The sequence below is a fragment of the Diabrotica virgifera genome, chromosome 4 (assembly GCF_917563875.1).
Source record: "Diabrotica virgifera virgifera chromosome 4, PGI_DIABVI_V3a".
NCBI classification, from domain to species: domain Eukaryota; kingdom Metazoa; phylum Arthropoda; class Insecta; order Coleoptera; family Chrysomelidae; genus Diabrotica; species Diabrotica virgifera.
Window position 1 is genome coordinate 125,111,057 of NC_065446.1, and position 24,843 is coordinate 125,135,899.

The window sequence follows — 24,843 nt, forward strand, 5'->3', positions numbered from 1 at the left end:
AAAAAGGAATGTGTGTGTACTTTGTACGCACGTAAGAAGTTATACTTCTATTCTAATATAATTTCAACGAAATAAATATACCTACTTAACAGTTACAATACAAAAAATTAACAATAATTACCAAAAATGAACCAAAACTTAAAAATGCCAAATATTAAAAAAAAAGAAAAAAATATGAATCGTCCGGGATTTGAACCCGCAATCTCGCGATTTTTTGATCTCTGGTCCAATGCTCTACCAACAAGGCCATCAAGCCGCATACTATTTACCTTTCAGATATACATAATTATACATCACGGTGACAAGTGAAATATAAAAATAGATGTTTTATTATTTTACGCCCAAGGAAAACACATCCAAAGACACAAAATTATAATAAAAACCTTTTAAACCACCTTTTTCAAATTGCGCAAGTTGTATTATTAATATTAATGTTAATAAATCATATATAAATATTTTGACGTTTCACAATTTGACAATTCACTTTTAACTGCAGTGCCTTAAAATTTTTAAAGCACTAGTGCCTTAAAGTAGCATTTTTAACGCTCCTATGGAGTCCTACTAATGAAAACTTGAGTACTTGGGACACGTGATGAGAGGGTAAAAATACTCATTATTACAACTTGTTATTCAAGGCAAAATCCGAGGAAAGCGAAATGTGGGAAGACGAAGAACATCCTGGCTTAAAAACTTACGGGAATGGTTCGAATGCAGTAGTGCAGAGCTATTTAGAGCGGCAGTCAACAGGGTCCGCATTGCTATGATGATTTCCAACCTTCTATAGAAGATGGAACTTACAGAAGAAGAAGATGGAGTCCTAAAAATTGCGTTTTTAACACATTTGTAGAAAAATATATTTAAAAACCCTAATATATTCTTTCCACATTTTCTGGATTGATACATATATAAATTAAAACATTTTGAAGTATAACTTCAAAAATGTAATATGAAAACTATTTAAAAAGGCAGTATAACTATTAACTAACCTTTGTTGTTTCTCTTCCCACAAATTTTAAAACGCAACAACCATACATAACCAAACCGTCAACCGTCCAAACCACAGCTGCGCTACAGCTGCCATATTGGATAATTTTTGACATGTCATTTGAACATCTAATCAGAACAAAGTTATAATGCGCATGCGCCGGGATCGTAGGTTTTAACATATAAAAATTCACCCTCATATCGCGCGTAAAGAAGTATAACTTCAAAAATTCAAAAAATAAATGAAAACAATTTAAATATTATTAGTTTTACATTGAAGTTTTTTATTCTATTGACTTTAAAACAACTAGTTTCAATTTCGTTAAATACTTCATTGTTTTATTTATTTTTTTTATTTGTGACTTTAGCACTTAGCTATTTAGCCAGATACAACTTGATAATAATTAATTGTAATACAAAAAACTATTAAACCTAATACAAATTATTAAAAAGAAAAACATATTATTCTAATTTACTTAATACTAAATAAAAAAGTGTCTATCTATACCTACTATTGCAAACAGGTCATAATAGTCAAAAGAAAAAAAAACCTCTTAAAAATTCCTAAAAGACATTACTATAAATAGGGAAAAGGAGGGAAAATAAACAATTGGGTAAAAAAAAGTTAACGAGATTGGCTAAGATTGATTACAGACATACATTTGTACTATGTATAAATTTGATTAGAAAATCATATTAAACTCTTTTGTCATTAGTAGCCAATAGGTTATTTGTTTGGTACGGAGGAAATATTTGCAGCATTTTCAAGCTGCTTAAAAGAGTTCCTGAATGCTGAATATATTTGGAACAGTTAAAAAAGATATGATTAAGATCTCCTTGTTCTTGACATGTTTCACATAAGTCTGAATTGTAAATTTTGATTTTAGCAAGATGAGTAGGATAACAAGCATGACCAAATCTCAATCTTATTAAGGTTGTTATATATTTACGGATGTTATTAAATTTCTTAAACCATCTCGAATTTGGAATTTGTAGTTGTATATAAACATATTGTGTTGTTGAGTGGTTACAAAAAATTTGCCAATAAGTTTTCCAACGATCTATTTGATTTCTTTTAGAGATACAAAAAGTGTCAGGAATACAAATTCTCTCCTCTGGTACAATTTCAGCTGAAGAGGTTATTGCAGCTTTAGCTAAAGGATCAACATGCTCATTATATTTTATACCAACATGAGGTTTTACCCAAATAAAATTAGTAGTTTTAATTGTTTTATTTAATTGTTAAGTATTTGTCATTAAATTGCTTTTAAATTAATTACGTATGACTTCGTATGTTCTTTTTTTAAATTCGCACGAAATAATAAGAAATATCAGATGATTCCGTATAAGTTTGGTTGTGTATTTTAAATCGGTTTCTAATACGTGTCTTTATTTTAGTTGTCGAAAGATTTCAATGTACCTATAACAAGCGATTAGTAATTTGTGTACAAAATGTGTAAAGAGGCGAAAACGTCGTCGGCGATTAAAAATTTCTTAGAGTTAGAATTTGGTGGAGAAAAAGTCTTCTATAAAGCTTGTGCGAAAATTATTGTTTGTGAAAAAAAGTTTGGTGAAAAATCGATTAATATTTTGAAAACACCACTGCATAAATAAAGCTTATTAAAAGTGAAATCTGAGCCAGTTCAGTGAGTGTAAAAAACGCATTTCAAAATATTGGAGAAAAGTCAAAACCTTGTAACAAAATAAATTTCATAATCACATAGAGTCGAAAAAATGAAAGAATACCCATGAACGATCACATCAATCACATATTATTCAGATTATGAATAATCTATCTCTCTCGTTTGTTATTTATGAAAAAAGAACAGAAAATACAAAATATGTGATTGACGTGATCGTTCATGGGTATTCTTTTCATTTTTTCGACTGTATATAGAATAGAATAGAATAGAATAGAATAGAAATATGCTTTATTGTCATGAAAAATTGTATAATTTTATCGACAAAGCTTATAAAAAGTCAAGAAAACAAAACAATGACAATCCAATTTACTAAAATTACATAAATCGTCAATATATTTACAATAATAACAATAATAATGAAGTTAAACAGAAGTAATCAATTGCAAAATGTAAGTAAATTGCAAATGCATAGTCTACCTAGTAATTAATAAGTATAAAAGTTAAGCTGCTGCATATGACACCCAAATATAGACAAAAAAAAATGATAATAAAAATACTACTTGTGCAAAGGGTACTGTAATTTCTTAGTTATTGATTAAGAAAATCTTCTACTAAATAATATGGTCTTTCAGATAGGTAGGCTTTTGTCAGTTTACGGAATTTGGGGAAAGATGCTGCAGATTTAAGTTGTAGAGGGAGATGGTTGTAAAGTTTTTTTGCGGAATATAATATAGATTTCTTTACTAACTCAGAGGACGGGGTCGGCATATAGACGTCAAACGTAGAATTTCTCGTGAATTAGTCATGATTAGGTCTTGGTGGAAAGACATTTAGGTGTTTACGAATTAAGCAAACAGTTTCTAAAATATACAAAGATGGAAGGGTTAAAATTCTGTGATCTTTGAAGTAACTTCTGCAATGTGTTGTTCTTCTAAGGCCAAACAGATATCTAATTGCTCTTTTTTGTAATTTGAAAATAACATCGAATTGGGCAGCTGTACCAGAACCCCAAAAAGAAAGACCATAACGAAGATGTGACTCGAACAAAGAAAAATATGTTATTTTGGAAGATGCTAAATTGAGATCATTCGAAACAGATCTTATAGCATAGCAAGCTGAGGATAGTTTCTTCCTTAACAAATCGATATGGTGGGACCATTTAAGGTTGCTGCCTAAAAAAATACCAAGAAATTTCACAGAATCAACCGTACTGATCTGGCTGATATTAAGAGGTAAGGGTTGAAGGACTCCTTTATAAGACAATGCTACTGTTTTATCTACGTTAAACGAGAGTAAATTAGAGTCAGACCAGGTTTTTATTGTAAGTAGATCAGAAGTTATAGTAGCATGAAGAGTTGCAATATTTGAGTTGCTCCAAGTGATACTGGTATCATCAGCAAAAAGAAAGATTTTTCCATCGATTTTTAAACTAGTGATGTCATTAATAAAGATAAGAAAAAGTAGAGGACCCAATACTGAACCTTGAGGTACCCCACATACAATGTTTTTGAGACTAGAGTCTGTATCATTTGCTCTAACCAGTTGTTTCCTATCATCCAAGTAAGATTGGAACCAGTCTAAAGAAATACCTCGAATTCCGTAGAAATTTAGTTTTCTTATCAAAATGTTATGATTTACACAATCAAAAGCTTTGGCGTAGTCACAAAAAACGTGGCAGTGTGAAGATTATTGTTCAGTGCTTGATAAACTTCATGTAGTACAGAAAAGAAGGCATCAGTGGTGCATTTATTATTTAAAAAGCCCAACTGATTTTGTGATAAAATGTTGTTTTCAACTAGAAAGGACATAAGTCGGGCTTTTATGAGTCTTTCAATAATTTTGGAGAGTACCGGTAGTAGTGCAATAGGTCTATAATTGCAGGTATTAGATATTTCACCACCCTTATGAAGAGGAATAATGATGGCTGTCTTCAGGCACTCTGGAAATTTACCTTTCTCAAAGGAATCATGAATTAGTTAGATGTGGACTTCTAGCACATTTTCTGGGAGATTAGAAAAAAATTTTATCGATAAACCATCAGTACTACAGGAGGATTTGCTTTTGATACTATTGATTGTTTGGATCAGTTCAGATTTATCGACTGGTTTTATAAAGAATGAATTCGAGACCTTTCTTGAATTAGGGAGATAAGCAATGGGATCTTGTGGCAAAATAGTTGATGTAATATTTTTACTCACATTAACAAAGTATTCATTTAGATTTTCAGGGTCTGGAAGGGAAATTGTTTTAGCAATGTGGGTTTTATTTCGAAGATCGTTTATTATGGACCAAGTTTCTTTTGCAACACTTTTTGAGCTTCCCAAACGGTTATGGTAGTTGTCTTTTTTAGCTGACTTTATAAGATTAAGATAGGTTGCCCTGTACTTGGTGATATATTCAGTGATTGAAACGTTGGTAGTAAATTTTCTAATATAGAGAAGAGAACACATATTCTTGGAAGATATTCGGATACCTTTAGTAGTCCAGGGTTTGCGATGTTTTGGCTTAATTGCAATTAAAGGAAATGCTTTATTGAAGATACAGACAAGCTTATCCAAAAAAAGCACTGAAATTATTATCCACGTCCATAGCAGGAAAGCGCCACTCAGAGGTTAAGCATAAATTTTGGAAATTACGAAAGTTCCGGGTGGAAAAAATCCTGCCTAAACGTCGGGTTTTCGAGGAGGGTTTGCTCAAGATATTAAACTTCGTATAAACTGCTTCATGATCAGATAGTCCCGCATTAATAATTGTAGAGTGGACATCAAGGGGTGAAAAATCTGAGACAGTATAATCAATTATGGTAGATGAAGTTTTTGTAATCCTTGTAGGAGAATCAACGTGCATTGTTAGACCATACGATTCAAATATGTTGACCAAGGATATTTGTGTAGCACTAGCAGCAGCATAATCAATGTTAAAGTCCCCGCATAAAATTTTTCTACTTTTATGGGGCAGGTGATCTAACAAATTTAGCAGGTTCTGAAAAAATAGTTCCACGGAAGAGTTAGGTGATCTATAAATGCAAATAATATAAAGATTAAGATTCTTATTGTAAATTAACTCAGGCAATGTCATTTGGTCATAGGCATAGTAAACTAAATATCTGCCGTCTGTTGTGCTACATAATTTTTATGAATGCACAGGTACGCTCAGTTCTCAGAGATAAATGGTTCTCAGATTATATAAGAACTTTGGTATTAAAAATATAAATGGAATCATGGGCGCAATAAACTTATTGAAATTTACTACTATAAACCTGTATTTCAATGTTAATAAAAAGTTACTCACCATTGCTCTCTCAAGTATTGTCTGCCTTTTTAAAAATATGGATTAGAGATTGATTTGCAAAAGAAAAGACTAATACAAGGTTAAACATATAATTATGGTTTATTTAAAAAAATAATAGGGAGAAAATTCGTAGTTTGTCAAAAAAAGACTAATAGCCAAAAAAGTCCTTTATTTGGTTATGAGATTTTAAAAAAATGTTCAAAACTTCAATGCAAATTCCTGGTGTTCTGGTTTGCGTTGGCTGGTACAGGCAACTGGTGTAGAAATTCTCCTCAGCAATTTCTTTTTAGTACCAAACTGCACTTGCACATAATAATTAGAGCTCTACAGTACATAATATTATCATTTATATCAAAAGATATAATTCCATAGTTTATTGATGAAAGAAGTAACTGCTTTTGTATTATTATTAGTAAAACACTTCACCTTAATAATGACTTATAATTGTTTCCGTTTCTTTCGTTTGACTAAAGAAAATTTATTATGAGTTTTGTTAAACCATTACATTTTGACAGAAGACTGGGAACTTCGCGTCTTGCGACATTTGGGTCACTTTATTTTTGCAGTAACATACTCTTCACGCACAAAATCAGGCACATTTCTGTATGACCTACAGAAAACAACAAAAAGAACACTGGTAAAATACCGGTATGGTATTCACTGCTACACCCATAATTCCTTCTCACTTTCCACAAAGAATCTGCTCAAAACTCCACTGAACTTAACTCTGCATCAGACCAAACTTAACTTTTCAAACTGAACTTAAACTCTTCAGTATCGCCGCAGCTGCCCGAGGCTCCAGGAAATTGAACTAGAAACACTAACGCGCCAAACTTGTAACTTCAACTGCCTGACATAAACTCCTTAATCTATCTCAAACTTGTACCTTGTGTCCTCGGTCGATTCTTCCTACTCTTGTCTACCATAAAAAAATGGGATGGTAAAGTAAATGGTATACATTTTTATTAAATAAAAAAATATCTAATCTTCCTCCCACTCACCCTTAACTAATAAAAAGAAATTAAAGTATATCTCTAATCACGCCTAAAAAAACAGCCATAATTTTCTCAACGAACCAGAGACCATATACCACAAGAATCCTACATGGACATATCCCACGAGAATTGTTAGTTCAGCGATTATGCACGTGTGCTTTCCAGCTGCGAAATATGGACAATTTTAACGGTAACTTAACTGTTAAGATTACATTATAGAGATAAGCACTCTACTCTCCGTCGCCGAAAATACTAACGTTTTCTTTTGAATATATGCCGCCTTCCTCGGTATTATAAACACATCTCTATTCAATTAGATGATGAAAATATCCGCCGTGAGAAGAAATATTCCTCCTACGCAAAAGTTAGAAATAGGTTTCTGCCGGTGATTGAAAAGACAAACTTCAGATTATGAAATAACTAAAATTTCATATTAGATTATACTCAATGGTCTTCAAAGGGGAACTAGTAGACTGATGAATAAAGCTTCCATTATACCGGGGGCGTTCAATAGATACGGTCTTATAAAATCGGATATAATTTAAAAAAATAAGGAGTGAAACGATCATATCTGTGGCACCATTTCAGCATGAAAATTAAAATTTTTAAGAAGACTAATGCATGACTTTGATCGCAGCAAACATACCTTGAAAAAAATTGTTAAATTCTCAGTTTAGAGGATTCTTTCAAAAATATTGTAAACAGACCATTCCTAACGAATCCACGCTTAAAAAATGTTCATTCAGTATATGAAACAGTTTTGAACGAAATTGAGTATCATTGGGTGACAAAAATTTTTACATTATCGTTGACGAAACCACAGATAATTAAGGCAGATATATCGCACATCTTATGATTGGATCTTTGCAAGAAGATAAAGCAACAAACCCATATTAAGTAGCTTTCAAGCCGGACAGCTAGACAAATCTAATAATGTGACCCTAACCCGATTTATTTAGCAGTCTTTCTGGAGCTTTTTTTTACTAAATTCAGTCCAAGATAAGAGGTTTTTAGTGTTGAGTGATGCAGTACCGTATATGGTAAGAATCTTTTACCCCAATATGGTACATGTGAGTTGTCTTTTACATGGAATAAACCAAGTCGCAAAAACCGTCAAAAATGAATATCCTTTGGTAAATAAATTAATTTCAAATGTAAAAGAAGTGCTTCTAAAAGCACCTCTAAAAGTGCAGATGTATAAGGAGAGATTACCAGGAGTTAGTTTACCTCCAAAGCCTGTTATTGTCCGGTGGGAAACGCGGATTAATGCCGCAGTATTCTACGCAGAACATTTAGAAGCCATTAAAGAACTAATTTTGGGTTTAGATTACGACCTCTTGGCCTATTCTCTATTCCTCTGACGAAGTTATATCTTGGCCCATTACTTTACTAACTCAGTTGCAGTATTGTCCGCTTACATCAATAGACCTTGAAAAAACTTCTCTTTCTATAACCATAATTTTAACTGATAAAAAAGAAACCTTCTTGGTTGAAAATTTTGAAAAATCTTTAGTAGTAAATTACCCCAGTTAATAGGTAAAAAAATATGAAAAAATGTTAAGCACGGTTTTGAAGGTGCTAAACGGTAGATGAGTGATAACTGATGATAATTCCGTGAAGACGTACAGCTAATTTTTCTTCTTCTTTTTTTTAAACAGTTACAAAAAATGAAAAACTCAGTTTTTTGACGATAAAACGTTTTTGTTCATTTTAGAGAAATTTGTTTCGAATAAATATTGTAGACCTTAAAAAGTTCTTTAATTTGGTGGGATATGTATTGAAATATATAAACAATTGACCGAGATAATGGCAAACAACCCTCATTTTTGCACTAATATATAGATATTAATAACTTTACTTTTTTGCATAATGATATATAATTTAGCTACTTTAAATTATGCTATTTAATGGGCTATTTAAATGTGCCAAATTTGAACCAGATCGACCAAATAGTTTATAAGTTATTCAATTTGTTTATCCAAGAGAGCAATTGTTTATACAACTGTTCTTGCCCCAACAGTGACTCTAGAGATATTTAGCAAATCGCAATCAGTTATTCGAGACTCTATTTTTAAGATATACTAAAAAAATTTAACATTTTATTAAAATTGTTATTAAAAAAACCGTTTGAAAAAGGCCCTACTTTTTAGGTTATAAACAATTAGAATAACTTTGAAAGTTTTTATGTCACACGCTTGCATGTAGGCTCACTGAAAAGCTGATGAAAAAATACATATTAAAAAAGAAAAAATAATTTTATATGAGTAATAGGAATCAAGTTAGTATTTTTTTAATAAATCAATTTTGCCTTGTTTATAAACATTAAGAGCTGAAAATTGAACATATTGTATTTATGGGAATCTATATTTTATGATCCAGTGTATAGATTGCATAGGCAGTGAAATAATAAAAACTTTCTAAAATTTTTCCCTGAAATATTGTATACCCTGGTATGTGTGAGCAAGAAAACATTTATTTTAGTTTTATAAAATATACACTCACCGGCACAAAATTCCGCCACCCAAAATTTTTGATTAAGTTTGGCAATTTATAATTTTATTATTTGTGCTCCCATTTTTAAGATTCTTGCACCAGTTTGTAGGTACATGTATTGATATCGTTTGGTATTATTCCGTTAAAAACAAAAATTTGCTTGCATGGCATTATACAGGGGTGAATGGAAGCGTTGTATTTTCTCCTTACTTTAAAAAATTCTTTGGAAAAATGGAAGAGCTGATTTTGTTTCATAGTCCGGTCATATTATCCCGGAGGCATCACTAAAATTTTGTTTTTGAATTATCCGAATATGTATCTCTTTTCTTGTAAGAGCTGTACCATTTTTTGTAAATAAAAACACTGATTGACTCATAAAATAGAAGTTGGATTGATAAGATTAGAATGGCCTGCACGCTGCCCAGATCTCAATCCTATTGAGCATTTATGGGATGAATTAAAAAAGGTATTCGCCGTCATCCTAGGCCTCCAGAAAATTTGGTATAGTTATGACCCTGGTAGAGGAATATCGGGCTATTCCCCAGGCAAGGATAACACATCTTTATTCGATGCCAAACAGATTGCGAGCAGTCGTTACTGCAAGAGGTGGACTTACCCACTATTGAATTGCTTTGTTTTGTTGTTAATTTTAGTGCGTTTGATATTTTTAATTAAATAAACCTTCAAAGCAGTGTTTTGATTTACAGCTTTTAAAAGAAAAGAGATATTCGGATAATTCAAAAAACAAAACCCTAGTAATACCTCCAGAATAATACAAAAGGAGTATGAAAAAAAATAAGCCCTCCAATTTTTCCACAGAATTTTTTAAAGTTAGGAGAAAATATAACGCTTTCATTTTGATACTGGAATAATTACAAATGACATCAATACATGTACCTATAAACTGACGCAACAATCTTGAAAATCGTAGTACAAATACATAATAAAGTTACATATTGTCAAAATTAATCAAAAATTTTGGATGGTGGAATTTTGTGCTGGTGGGTGTATTTTAATAAAGAATCATTAGCTCAAACAAAAATGTAATAAAACAAAATAAAAATCTTATTTCTCTTAAAAATCTTATTTATTTTTTAACCTTTAAAAATACTTTATTAATGAGAAGTATCCAGTTGTTTCTGGTTAACTAAAAATTTCACGTTTGGAGGAAAAGATGTTAATGTTAATTTTATCCTCAGATACTTCCAAACGGTGTCTATATTTATTTTTGAGGAAAACCGGTGTTGAAAACCTCACCTCACACTTATAGGTTGTAACAAAAGGAATTAGAAACTTTATCGCTTTTTCGGCTAGGACTGGGTACTCCTGGTGGCAGGACAACCAAGAATCTATCAGTGGTATTTTGTCAAATAGGTATGTCTTTTAATGCTCTATCACACGATTGTTTAATTACTGACTTAATATCTATATAAGGATGTTCTGTGTCGGATTCTACTTTAAATGGATTCCTTATCCAGGCTTTATTGCTGTGGATGGGGAGAAAATATTCCTTCAGATTTGCCTCCAGTCCTAGCAGGTGTTCCTTGAAAGCCGCTGAAATCTCATCCGACAATGAATTCACGTTATACTCTTTTTGTTTTGTAGTTCTGTTAGCTTTGTAATTTCCTGCTTCTGCGCGACGTGTCCACAAATTAAGTTTTTTTGTTGCAGCTTTTTCCTTCTCCTGTACTTTAAATACAGTTACATTGCTACCTTTTAATGTCATATTTAAATTATTGTTGGAGAAGTCAAAACTATCACAAAGGTAGCAGTGGCATTAGTCAGAGCGCGGCCTTAAAAAGCAAGATGTGAAACGGCGAAGCTAGACGACCCGGTATTTTGCTTTCGTGGCCCGGTACCGGGTCGCGACCCACCATTTGGGAAACGCTGCAATAGACTAACAAGAAAAAATACAATATTTCCATAAGTTTCCGAAAGTTTCCAATATTCCCGGAAAGTTTCCGGAAACTTTCCGGCGTTTGAATCTTTCCGGAAATTTTACATCCCTAATTATACCTACTAATAAATTAAAAACTATTGCATACCAGTATGCATATTTGGTCAAAAAAGGCACAAAAGTGCATATTTTAAAGGCAAGCAAGGCATAATATACATATATATGCGCATATTTTAGCTGTATTTAAATGCATATATTCCGTCCTTCGCTAATCACTATCTATGTACAAGAAGTATGCATATAAACTAAACGGTACTATACAGGGTGTAACAAAAATTCAGGTCATAGATTAAATTACATATTCTGGGACCAAAAATAGTTCGATTGAACCTAACTTACTTTAATACAAATTTAATGTGCCACATAAAAAAAGTTACAGCCCTTTAAAGGTAAAAAATGAAAATAAATTTTTCCCAATATTCCGAAAATTCTTAAAGATTTTTTTATTGAAAACGGACAAATGGCATTTTTATGGCAGGAATATCTTAAAAAATATATAGTGAAAGTTGTGCACCCAATAAAAATTGTATGGGGGTTTTGTTCTGTTAAACCCCACCCCCCAAAACTTTTGTGTACGTTCCAATTAAAATATTATTGTTAAAAAAAATAAAAACCATTAGTTTAAAAACAGCTTTTACAACTTTTTGCCTCTTAGTACTTTTTCGAAAAGCTAGTTTTATCTGCAAATGGCAAACCCGCTTGCAATATACAACCATACTAATTCTAACGTTTGAAAAGCAGTGTAGAAGAACTAGTGAGGGAGATTCAAAACCGTTTGCGGTTACATGAATTTTATATGTGACTTAGATAAATAATATGCCATGGAGCCTTCAGTGACCTCTTACTAATTATTAGAGGGTTAAGCCGTATGTCAAATTATCTACTTATTTACTCTGTGATTTACCTGTACCATAATAAAGTCCATGTAATATATTTGAAATATTTATGCGTACCTACATTTGAATATGTTTAATTGTTTTTCCATTTTATTACTTTTATTACCTAATTAAAATATCTTTACTCACAATCGGTTAGTAATTCATGGATTTCTAACCTTTGAAGTAATCAGGAAGCGACTTATTACTTACTTTACTTTCCCAGCTAGCCGGGAAAGTACTTTCCCGGCTAGCATCTGTCACTTTTCTATCTGCCAATGTCAATGTCATTTTTGATTAAAAGATGGTTTAGAAAGAATAGAATCCACTCAACATTTATTTAATTAAGAAACAACAACAACAATAACAAAAAGAAAACTATTTGGAATTATAAATATTAATAGTTACATTGGAATTATGATTACTATCAACGGTTAAAGTAAGACCGTGTTGCTCAAAATTATGAGTTTCAGAAATAGATGATGACGCCGACGTTTCTGGATTTTCTGCATGAGACAACATATTATCAATTTTTATTTGTCCATGTAATGAATTCTCCATATATCCCTCTGCTACGGTGTTGGATTTCCAACCCCCCAACTTTTTCAACTGTAGGATGTCTCCACCTGTATTTGCTAATAATGTTGCTGAAGTACGTCTTAAACAATGTCCTGTAAACATGTTAACATTTTCCAACTTTAAATAAGTTGCTATTTTTTTGGGAAAACTTCCTATAGCATTATGCCCAAAAGGCTGTCGTGTAATTTTACCAAATCTTATTTGTAAAAAAAAATCTATCAGAGTCAATGCTATTACGAAGGTCACAGTATTGCTTTATTATTTTTATCCATTCCGATTTTCTAATTACAAATGTACGGGAAGAGTAGGTTTTTGTGACAGGAATCACTATTATAATTCGATTTTCTAAAATATCCAGGTCACTTATTTTCATTTTTAAAAGTTCATCGCACCTACAGGCTCCGAAAATGCCAATAATTAAAGCAACCTAAAAAAATTTAGTACATATAACATATATTTAATATGCACTAAATAAATTAAAATTACCTTTTGAGGAAGGTATTCTATCGGGGCATTGTTTAAAAATGTATCGATGTCTGCTTCAGAGAAAACACTTGACTTTTTAGCTTGATATCCCACATTCTGCCTTTTCAAAAATGCCCGCAATTTTGCGTATTTACTAATATCAACATTATGCCTAAAGTTTAATACTGCTCGCAACATCGAATATCTTGACCATAATGTGGAGGCTTTACTTTGTTTGCTCATTTCACAAAAATAAGCAAGAAGTACCGTCTCAGAGGTATGCTGCACACCTTTAGCCACGCACCATTTACTGTATAGTTCTATAGTTCATAGGTGTTTTCATACCTCTCCCTGCTTTTTTCAGGGATTATTCCTTCAGTAGCTCTCTCTGCAGCTACCCGCAGTTCTGGTGGCGTACATTCAAATTCACTATCAGACATTTTTGTAAAATAAACACAATTTGATTATATGTACAATTAATGGCGTCGTGTATCGCCTAAATGTCAGATTCAACAAACTTGTTTTGTTACCTAGCAACGATCTCACAGGTTACTTAAAATAATTCATCTTATCACATAATGAAAATGGATACATACTTTGGGCTAATTAGCAAAATTCATGGAAAAGTTATTTACCAGCAATTTTATTGCTGAAATCCAATTATAAGATCCTATATATTAATAATATAGGTATGCAAAGTCCGCAGATAGTGTGCTACTTTTTTCATAAACAAAATGGCGCCGACAAATCGTATTTTTTTCAATCATTGCTCTATAACTCCGAAGATTTTAACTTTACAACAAAAACACCCAAATAAAAATTCACCGCAATTAAATTCTGCATAGAGATATGTTTTTCCCGATTTGCTCCGACGAAAATGTTCCTCGGAAAATGCGGGTTTTCCTAACAAAAACTATAATTTTCAAATAAAGTTTTAGGTAAGTAATTATTAATGAATAATTAAATAACTTATTGACGTCAAAAATTTCTTGGTATAGATTGTAATTCCAGAAGCCGGTGAAAATTAAACGAATACTTTAATAACAATTCAATTGTTAATTAACAATTTACGATCGCAATAATAACCAAAATAATCATGATACATTGATCAAACTTATAAAGATTATAAAGATGAGATGCTTGTTCAATATTTTATCGACAAAATATAATTTTTTCTTTTTTTTTGCATAATCTTTAAATTTTGAAAAAAATAATAGTTATAATACGTTGGTCTAATTAGTAAAGTACAAAGAAAGGTTATTTACCAGCAATTTTATTGCTTTATTCGAATTATAAGATCCTATATATTATTAATATAGGTGGTATCCACAGATAGTGTGCTACTTTTTTTATAAACAAAATGGCGCCGACAAATCGTATTTTTTTCAATTATTGCTCTATAACTCCGAAGATTTTAAATTTACACCAAAAATACTCAAATAAAAATTCACCCCAATTGAATTCTACATAGAGGCATGTTTTTCCCGATTTGCTCCGACGAAAATTTTCCTCGGAGAATGTGGGTTTTCCCAACAAAATCACGAATTTTCAAATAAATTTTTTGGGCCAGTAATTATTTATCAATAATTATATAGCTTGGGTGAAATAAAAGCTTTCTTGGTATAGATTATAAATTCAGAAGCCGGTTAAAATGAAACGAATATTTTAGCAACAATTCAATTGTTAATCAACAATTTACAGTCGCAATAACAACCAAAATAATCATGAGACATTGATCAAACTTAGAAAGATTATAAAGGTGTGATGCCTATTTAATATTTTGTCGACAAAATATAAATTTTTCATTTTTTTGCATAATCTTTAAATGTTTAAAAAAATTGTTATAAACAAATTAACATTTCTAGAAATTGTTTATTATATTCTAATTTTAAAAAATACTTAAAATGCGTATTTCATAGGACTTGGAAATGAATGCTTTAAAAAGATTTTCCAACCATTTGCACAAAAGTTAGGAAACAGCAAAATAAATATACGATATCTCCATTGTTTATAATTTGTTTTAATTGTTTCAAAGCTTAAAAGTGAGTCTATGGTACAAACTAATTACTCACAAATAATGTCAAAAATTAGTGCAATGGTTATATTTTAATCAAAGATTAGAAATACTTTTTTTTGCAACTTTAACGCGAAAGTAGGCTTGATACAGAGCCGGAGATAAAATGTTCACTCGAAGCGACTGACACGCTTAAACTCGCGCGAGTTATGTATGTGGGCGGGTAGCTACCGTGCTGTATTTTTCTACTTTCGCGCGTGTAAATTACAAAAAAATATATTTATAATCTTTAATTAAAATATAACCATTAAGTTGATAATCGATATTGTTTTAAAAATAATTAGCCTGTACTTTAATCTCACCTCTACGCTTTGAAAGAATTAAAAAAAATTATTAACACCGTAGTAATCGTATGTATATTTTGTTGTTTCATAACTTTTTTGCAAATGGCTGCAAAAAAGTTTTAAAGCATTAATTTTCAAGATATTTGAAATGCGCATTTTAGCTATTTTTTAAAATTATAGTATAATAAAAACTTTCTGAGAAACGTTAATTTGTTTATAACTATTTTTTTTTAATATTTAAAGATTATGCAAAAAAATAAAAAATTTATATTTTGTCGACAAAATGTTAAATAGGCATCTCATCTTTATAAGATTTTCGTAGTTGGATCAGTGTATCATAATTATTTTGGTTATTATTGCGACCGTAAATTATTAATTAACAATTGAATTGTTGCTAAAATATTCGTTTAATTTTCACCAGCTTCTGGAACTATAATCTACACCAAGAAGGCTTTTAAGTCACCAAATTATTTAATTATTGGTAAATAATTACTTATCTAAAACTTTATTTGAAAATTAAAGATTTTGTTGGGAAAACCCGCATTTTCGTCGGAGCAGATCGGGAAAAACACGTCTCTATGCAAAATTTAATCACGGTGAATTTTTATTTGAGTGTTTTTGTTGTAAAGTTAAAATCTTCGGAGTTCTAGAGCAATAATTGAAAAAAACACGATTTTCGGGCGCCATTTTGTTTATAAAAAAAGTAGCACACTATCTGAGGACTTTGCATACCTATATTATTAATATATAGGATCTTATAATTCAATTCCAGCAATAAAATTGCTGGTAAATACCTTTTCCCAAAAATGGCCTATTCTCCGATAATCAGCCCAGACTAACAGATATTTGAAACGAAATTATTATTGGTAGATTGTGAGTATTAGAAATCCATAAACTACTAACCGATTGTGAGTAAAATAGTATGTATACAAACCTCGCGGGAACTCATTCTAGCTTCGCGTCTGTAGTTTAGAGACAGAACTTAACTACCTTGCCGCTCGGCTGAAATAGAGTACTTTCCCGCTAGGTATGTAATATACTATTACCCTTCAAATATTAAATTTACGATAATTTTTAGGTATTGGGCCGTAACTAACGTAGATTATATCCACACACGAAATAGCTACAGAATAGGAATTATGATAATAATAATATGGGCCATCGCACTGGTCGTTTCTCTCTCTCCTCAAATCCCACAATTCAAAGATCCGGACTACCTGTTCAGAATAAACGAGAAAAAGCAATGTTTAGTGTCGCAGGACGTCAAATATCAAATATTTGCTACAAGTTCCACGTTCTACGTTCCGTTGTTGATGATATTTATTTTATATTGGAAGATATTTCAAACTGCTAGGAAGAGGATTCGAAGGAGGAGAGAAATGAATTCACACAACACGGAAAAACCGCACAAGATGAATTTAGGTAATGTATTTGAATTTTATTCAGCCTAATTTAAATAATTGACTTAATATTTTAGCCCGATCAGGGAACGCAAAATGTTACGAAAACCTCCAAAAAAATAAAGGAAGGATGAAAATTTGCAAATAGGTAGTTGAAATTGTCTATTATTATATAAGAAAAACTTTACAATTCTACATCCCCTCCATTTTACAAAAATTGGAAAATGCGGGGCGAAAAATTTTTCTCGGGGGTGAAAAAATATACGTTCAAAATAAGTCCGGAATTGGATAAAATTACTAATTCTAAGTAACTTTCGTTCTATAGAGTTTGTTTACTAAGTCGATACTTTTCGAGATACTTGCGAGTGAATGTGTTCATTTTTAACCAAAAAAAATGTTTTTGGACGGTTTTTCGGATATAACTCAAAAAGTAAGTATTTTAGCGAAAAAAAATATTCTTAGTAAAAATAAAGCTTATAAAAGATTGGAAAAAAAATGGTGTATGCGTGACGTCTGCAGACAGTGGCGCGCCAGCAAGTGGTTGCGCCTGTGTGGAAAACATTTAATGGCGCCCAAAATGAACAATTATTTATTGTAACCAAAGAAAATAACTAAAAATTAGTTTATTAAAGTAAGTAAAATAATTAAGTTAAAATATATGTTTGGCATAACAGCATAAAAAACTGTACTTAAAGATAAGATATAGGTAGGTAGGAAACATGAAATACTTAGCTATTTTATAAAAAAAATTTCGCGTCTTCAGTTTGAAAAATCTGTTTATAATATGGTAAATATCAATTTGATTTAATACTGATGACTCTATAAAGATGGTAGGTAAATTTATCAACCGCCCTTGACTGATGATCGATCTCAAATAATTTTTTAAATTTCAATTTCAGTTTATAAAAAGATCACTCAGCAGTGGCATCAGATATGGGCAGAGTGAGCAGAATGCAAAGAGCGATGGCTAAATTTGTGTAAACTGCAGTAAAATCGTTTAAAAATATATTTTCATATTTTACAAAGACCAAGGGGAGACCCAGAGAGAGATGGGAGGACCAGGTCATGAGAGATATCAAAATTGTGGAAGTGAGAAAAGGTAGGGAACTATGCACATATCGAAATGGATGGAAGAAAATTGTAACGAAAGCCAAGTCATACAACAAACTTTGACAACATACAAGTCGAATGCGGAGTGATTCACCGTAAAAGTGAATCAGAGAGCTCTAAGTAAGATCCGCAAATATTCCACCCGGAATGAAAAGCCCTGATGATGATGATTTAATTCTTTTAACAAAGGCTGAAGCTGTATAATTTCTTCAATTAAATCGTCTCCCCCTATTATCTCAATTTTTTTACAAATTTCTACACAAAAATTTTAATTGTGAGTGCTCTGTACTGTCGTTGTTGTTTGTTTGGGTCTATATGACGGCGGACACTAAATCCATTCGCCAATGTACTGTCGTTTAAATTATATAAAAATTTGAAAGAATCAACAGGATTTTCCAATATGGAAAATCTTTCATTTACTGAAATTAATGATTGGTTGAGAACACAATAAAAGAAATGAACTTTTTATGACATTTTAGGATACAAAATCGGTCCGTCTTTATGCTCGTAGTCGAACTGTTTGCTTTTATTCCGACGCCGTAACTGTGTGTCTGGTTGAAAACTGGGCTCCACATCCAGTTTCTCTGCAGTTTCATTTGCTGTAGTAATAACATCATTAAATTTGCTATCTATCCGAAACTATCGCTCCAATGTATTTTAAATGAATTAATTTTTTTCAAATTCTGAGAAAACTGATAAGAATTTAAGAAAAATTTAAACGCAGAGTGGAAGATTACATTATTACCGAGTGCAGAAAGTCCCTTAGAATAACCAAAAAATTTGAGATATTTGAAATTAAAAAATTACACTAAATTTTTTTTACCCCTGTAACCTAATAAAATAAACATTATAAATAAAAAGTTTTTAGGGACTTTCAGCCCTCGGTCATAATGCAATATTCCATTCTAGGTTTAAATTTTTCAAAGCACCCATTAGTTTTCTCAGAATTTGAAAAAAAAATTAATGAGTTTAACACACATTGGCGCTAAATTTTGAGCTTACGTCTTTAACTCTTGTAAAGCATTTAACGTATGCTGCATATTCATTGTTTTTGATTGTAAAACTTTGCTAACGAAGTTAACTTTCATCAGAACTTCATACCATACCTATATGTGGACTGAGCATATGAATGTAAATGTTGATATTTTATCTCCTAAATATCTAGCTTGATATTTTAAATTATGATGATTTATGTGATAAATCATCATACATTTCTATCAAATTTTTGTGCAATGGCTTTAAAGCATAAATTCTACTGGACCGGATTTTCCTTGTTTAGGTGTCCTTGTTTATGCAGATTGTATAAATCAATACGTAATTTACCTACCTTTGAAGTTGAGATATGCAAGGTCGTTAAATGGGTAGGTAAGTGTTGTATTGACCTGCGTAAAATTTTTGTAACAACTCTAGTGGCGCCCCTTAATTGCTGACGCCTGTGTGCGCCGCACAGATTGCACACGTGGACGTCGCGGCCCTGTCTGCAGACCCAATAGAAGCAGAGTTGCAGCTAATGAAATGTAGGTTCTTCTTCGTCAAATTCCAAATCGAATATTTCAATGTGAAATAACCAAAAAACGGAGCACTTTTCGGGGAAAATTAATTACAACTTTTTTAAAGTGTTTAAAAAAAGGTTTATTTTTGTTTTTAAAAATAACTTCCAACATTAAAAGTCAGTGAGTTACGCTCAAAATATTGTTGGTCCCTTTTATTTTTTGGTAAAGAAATGGTGAAAATCACCCCTTAATTAGCTTCTCAAATAAAATTTTCTCAAATAATATTATCTATAAGTTTCATTGGTTCAAAGTGCTCAGTTTTGAAAAAAATTGGCTTTAAAAAAAAACTTTTTTAATTTAAAAAAAAAATCGTAATTGTTTATGAAATTAACTTAAAAACAATTAGGAATACCAAAAATATCAAAGGTTAATAAAATGTACGTTTTGCTTTTCTGAATATTTTTGATTTTTTGTTTTCTTGTTAGACAAAAATTGGTTATGCTATGGCTGTTCAAAATTTGCCTAAACTCGTGATAAGTTACTCGTTCAAGCCATTTTAACTACAGCTTTTTCAAAACGAAGCACTTTGAACCGATGAAACTTACATAATATCATATAAATAATACATAGACAACGTAACTTGTGAAGTGGTAATGTTAAAATTTATATGTGATGCTAATTAGGGGATGATTTTCGCGATTATTTTAACAAAAAATAAAAGGGACCAACAATATTTTGAGCGTAATTCACTTACTTTTAATATTACAAGTTTTTTTAAAAAACAAAATAAACCTTTTTTAAACACTTTAAAAAAGTTAAAATGAATTTTTCCCTAAAAGTGCTCCGTTTTTGGGTTATTTCACATTGAAATATTCGATTTGGAATTTGACGAAGAAGAACCTACTTTCATTAGCTGCAACTCTGCTTCTACTAGGTCTACAGACCTCATGTATATACCATTTTTTCAATTTTTTATGGGCTATATTTTTGCTAAGAATATATTTTTCGCTAAAATACTTACTTTTTGAGTTACCTCCGAAAATCCGTCCAAAAACATGTTTTATTTTGTTAATCATGAACATATTGACTTAGTGAAAAAACTCTATAGAAGAAAAGTTTTTTAGAAATAGTCATTTTATCCAATTCCGGCCTTATTTTGAATATATTTTTTTCATCTTCGAGAGGGGGCTATTCCCCTCAATTTTTTTAAAATGGAGGGGATGTAGAATTGTAAACTTTTTCTTATATTATAATAGATAATTTCAACTACCTATTCCAAAATTTTTATCTTTCCTTAATTTTTTTTGGGTCAGATTGTTCTTTGATCGGGCCATTTTCGAGGAATACCGATGCGTTAAGGGATACAATTTTCATTTGAAAAACTCGTATTCGTACCCTATTTATTTTAAAGCGTATAACTGCAACCTATTAATCAAGACTTAATATTAACAGAAGAAAAATTTTAGCAATAAAAAATATCCTTTAAAAATACTTTATAAGAAATCCCAACCATATAAGGAAAACAAAACAAATAAAAATAAGAAAAGAACGGACCAACAAAATAATAATATTAACAAAGAGCACCCTGGAGAATCAATCTTCCTTAAAAAAACAAAGAAGGTCATTCGTAAAAAAATGTTCCCTATGCCACTGATAAAAAGTGCTACCGCCTGGGAGAAATCTGGCAATACTGCCATACACATCAACTCTCCCTCTCTCTTACTCCACCAGTTTCACCCAGCAGCTCAGTGTCGGCCTAGCAGCCTTCGAAGATAGAGATCCCGGTCGCCTTTACGGCCAATGTGAAATTCATGCTGTGATAAATTTTTTAAATAAAAAATGGATTTTACCTTCTTCTTTATGTGCCGTCTTCTACCGAAGGTTGGCGACCATCAAACGATAGGTTTTTCTCTGTTTTGTGCCGCATGTATTATGTTCGCAGCTTCTGGTATTTGAAAGCATTCTATCACGTTTCTCAGCCAGGATTTCTTCTTTCTGCCCAACCTCTTCTACCTTCAATCTTGCCTTCGACGATAAGCTGTCGCAGACTGTTCTTATCATTACGGAACACATTGCCCAGGTATGACGCTTTCCTCCTTTTAACAGTTGTTAACAATTCCACCTCTTTACACATTTGTTTGTCTTTTCATTTGAAATAAGTTACTTAATGTCTTCATTAGCCTCTTTATTCAAAGTCGTGAGTTGGCGACTTGCCATTCTATCGCGCTGGCAGTAGCTCAGTATGCTAGAAAGTTTCTATAGCTTAAAAGTTTGTATGGATAAAGCGTTGATGTATATTGATTCTGCGATAAAATTCTCTGCAGGCGAGTGGTCAGTAATCAATGAGTTAATCACCACTTTTAACCGGCTGTAGAAGCTCTTTACAGAATAGATTCCACTTTGATAACGGCCGACACAACTATGAAATTTGTCTTAGACAAACGAAATAGCCAGGACTTTAGCCTTACTGCCGATATATCGGAAGCCCTACGCAACAGAATCGCGGAACGGCGTCCCTATGAGATTACAGGTATGTTAGTGTATTTACAAAATCAAAAAAAGTATGATAAAGGATTAAACAATCCTGGTTACTTCCTCATGCCGAAAAAGAATGCAATGCGACAAGAGATGAAAAATTTGTTAATTCGTATAAATAAACAAGTATGGGCCATTCCACGAACATACGCCTGTTTTGGATTACTTCGACAACGAATATTTTACTGTGCAACATAAGAAGTACGAAAGTAAATGGCGCTAATAATTATTCCAATAAACAACAATGTAATTTGCAATTTACTTTCGTTCTTCTTATTTTGCACAGTAAAATATTCGTTGTCGAAGTAATCCAAAACAGGCGTATGTTCGTGGAATAGGGATTAACTGTGGAACCAGTGCAAGAGCCAGTGCAAGAGATAATGGAAGAAGATGAGCCAACTAATCCGAAGCCTGTGAATTTTACTTTGGAACAAGAACTTTGAAACGAGAAAGAGAAAACATTTATAGTAGTCGAGGAAATGAAGCTGGAAAAATGGTAAAACCTCGCAATTTTTTCGTCCACCATCGATTTGTACAAAAATTTGGGATTAGACTCATTTCACCCTCTAGTTCATTTTGTATATCGAGCCGTTGTACGCTTTTGGTTTTTTAAGGGTGAAAACCACCCCTAATTGTAAAAAATTATAAAATAACATTTTAAACTTTAATATTGTCAACATTTGCTTCTTATTAGTTACATAATGATTGTTTTGTGCTTTAATAGTAGATTATACCACGAGTCAATAATGATGGCTATTATTCCCGAGGAATATTTACGAACCGAGCCGCGTTAGCGGCGAGGGAGTAACATTCCGAGGGAATGAGAGCCATTATTGCGAGTAGTATACTCTACTTTATCTACGACAAATTAATTAATTTAAGATTTTTAATGAACAACTTTATTTGTTAAAAACATTAAAATTAGTAATAGTACAATTAATAAACTGAATTGGTTGAGAATCATGATTAACTTTAGTAGAGTTTTTAATACAAATATTTGGGATCTCGATTGCTGTAGAACAAGAAGCTGGTACATGACTCTTTATCTCTTTAGCGATAGTATTTTCATAGTATCTTCATTTTCGTCCATCTCAACACAAACTGTCAAATATACTATTCGTTTGACAGTGACACTTTTTGAGGTTGATTATTTTGTTTCCGTGGTGAATTTTGTGATTGTTGTGCCAGAGGGATTAATAGCTATTAATCCCGCATTATTAATCCCTAAGGGATTATTATATTATGGCATTATATTGCAAACACCACAAGTATAATACATATATTATGTATCAGTCGTAGATAAAATATAATATCACAATATTTCAACCCTTAAAACCACACTTGTTGGAGCTATATATGAAAATTTTACTTATCCTAAAAGAATAATTTCGGCTTGCATCAATTTACATAAAAATTTGGGGTTAGGATCATCTTACCCTGTACTTCATATTATATATCATGCTCAAGGGCGTTGATTATTTTAAGGGGTGTAAACTACCCTTATTGCCAAAAATTATATAAAAACATTGTAAACTTTAATATAGGTAAAATTTGGTTTTGACTGGTTAAATAATGATTGTTTTATGCTTTAAAATATAATATCATAATATTTTAACCCTTAAAAACCACCCTTAATAACATTGCAATTTTTATAAGTAGCCACTTTAATAGATATATACAGAAAAAAAGTAGAATAAAAGAATTACAAAAACATTTATTTACACAAAAATACGAATTTACAAGTATACAAAAATACACATACAAATAGTTTTTCAATCATCCAGTATACGAACCGGCTCTGTGGTGTTATGTAGGTACATTGAAAATGCTCTATAAGGGGACTATTCGAATTTTTCGAAAAAAAAAATTGGTTTTAGAAACATAGTTCCATCATTTTTGGCGATAAAAAGTTTTTTCAATAAAAGTTTTGTAAACTTTTTAAAGAGTAATAAGACTGTGTAAATTAAATTCCGTAAGATGCCTTAATTTTTAATTGAGGTGGGTTTAAAGGTCTCGAATAAGGGGATGTTTGCTCGTAAATAGATGTTTTAAACAGCTATATCTCGCTAACTGTTCACTGTGGTGAAAATCTATATATAAAGAAATTTTAGCTATTAAAAAAGCTACAATTGAGTAGTTTACAATTTTTTTCGTATCTCCAGTATTTTCGAAGATATTTTGAAGAAAATGATAAAAAATTCAAAATTGCAAAAAATCAATTTTTCTTTAAACTCCAATTTTTCTAAAATTAGGCCTTCTAAATAGGTCAAACTTCTTGAGTGTATTGATAATATAAATATAAAAGGAATTACGGAAAGGCAAAGACCAAGTTTTAGTTACAAGGGTAGGTAGGGGGTTGTTTTCACTGTTTTTTTCGTAGACAAAAATAGGTATCGACTTTTTTTTTGATCATAAGTTGCTCAATTTTTATGATAGAAACTTTTTATTATTTTTTTTTAAGATCTTATTGTATGCTTGAAAAAGCATCATGTAAGTTTTCCTGGAAAAATGCAAAGTTTTTCCGTTATTTGGCTTTGATTATTTCAAATTATGCATTTGACGAAAAAAGCTAAGCTTTAACATGCCGTATTTCGGTTTGTATTGGTCGTAAAAATATTATAGAAAAATAGTTTCGTTTGTGTTACTAAAAGATACAATTTCGATA

At 31.4% G+C, this 24,843-nt stretch overlaps 1 protein-coding gene across 1 annotated transcript in view; it reads left to right on the plus strand.

The window, feature by feature from the left end:
• LOC126883901 (5-hydroxytryptamine receptor-like) overlaps positions 1-24,843 on the plus strand; it is a 193,859-nt gene that overhangs the window by 140,634 nt on the left and 28,382 nt on the right. The window contains exon 3 of the mRNA XM_050649601.1: positions 16,719-17,062. Within this exon, the coding sequence (XP_050505558.1) occupies positions 16,719-17,062 (344 nt within the window). The remainder of the gene's footprint in view (positions 1-16,718; positions 17,063-24,843) is intronic.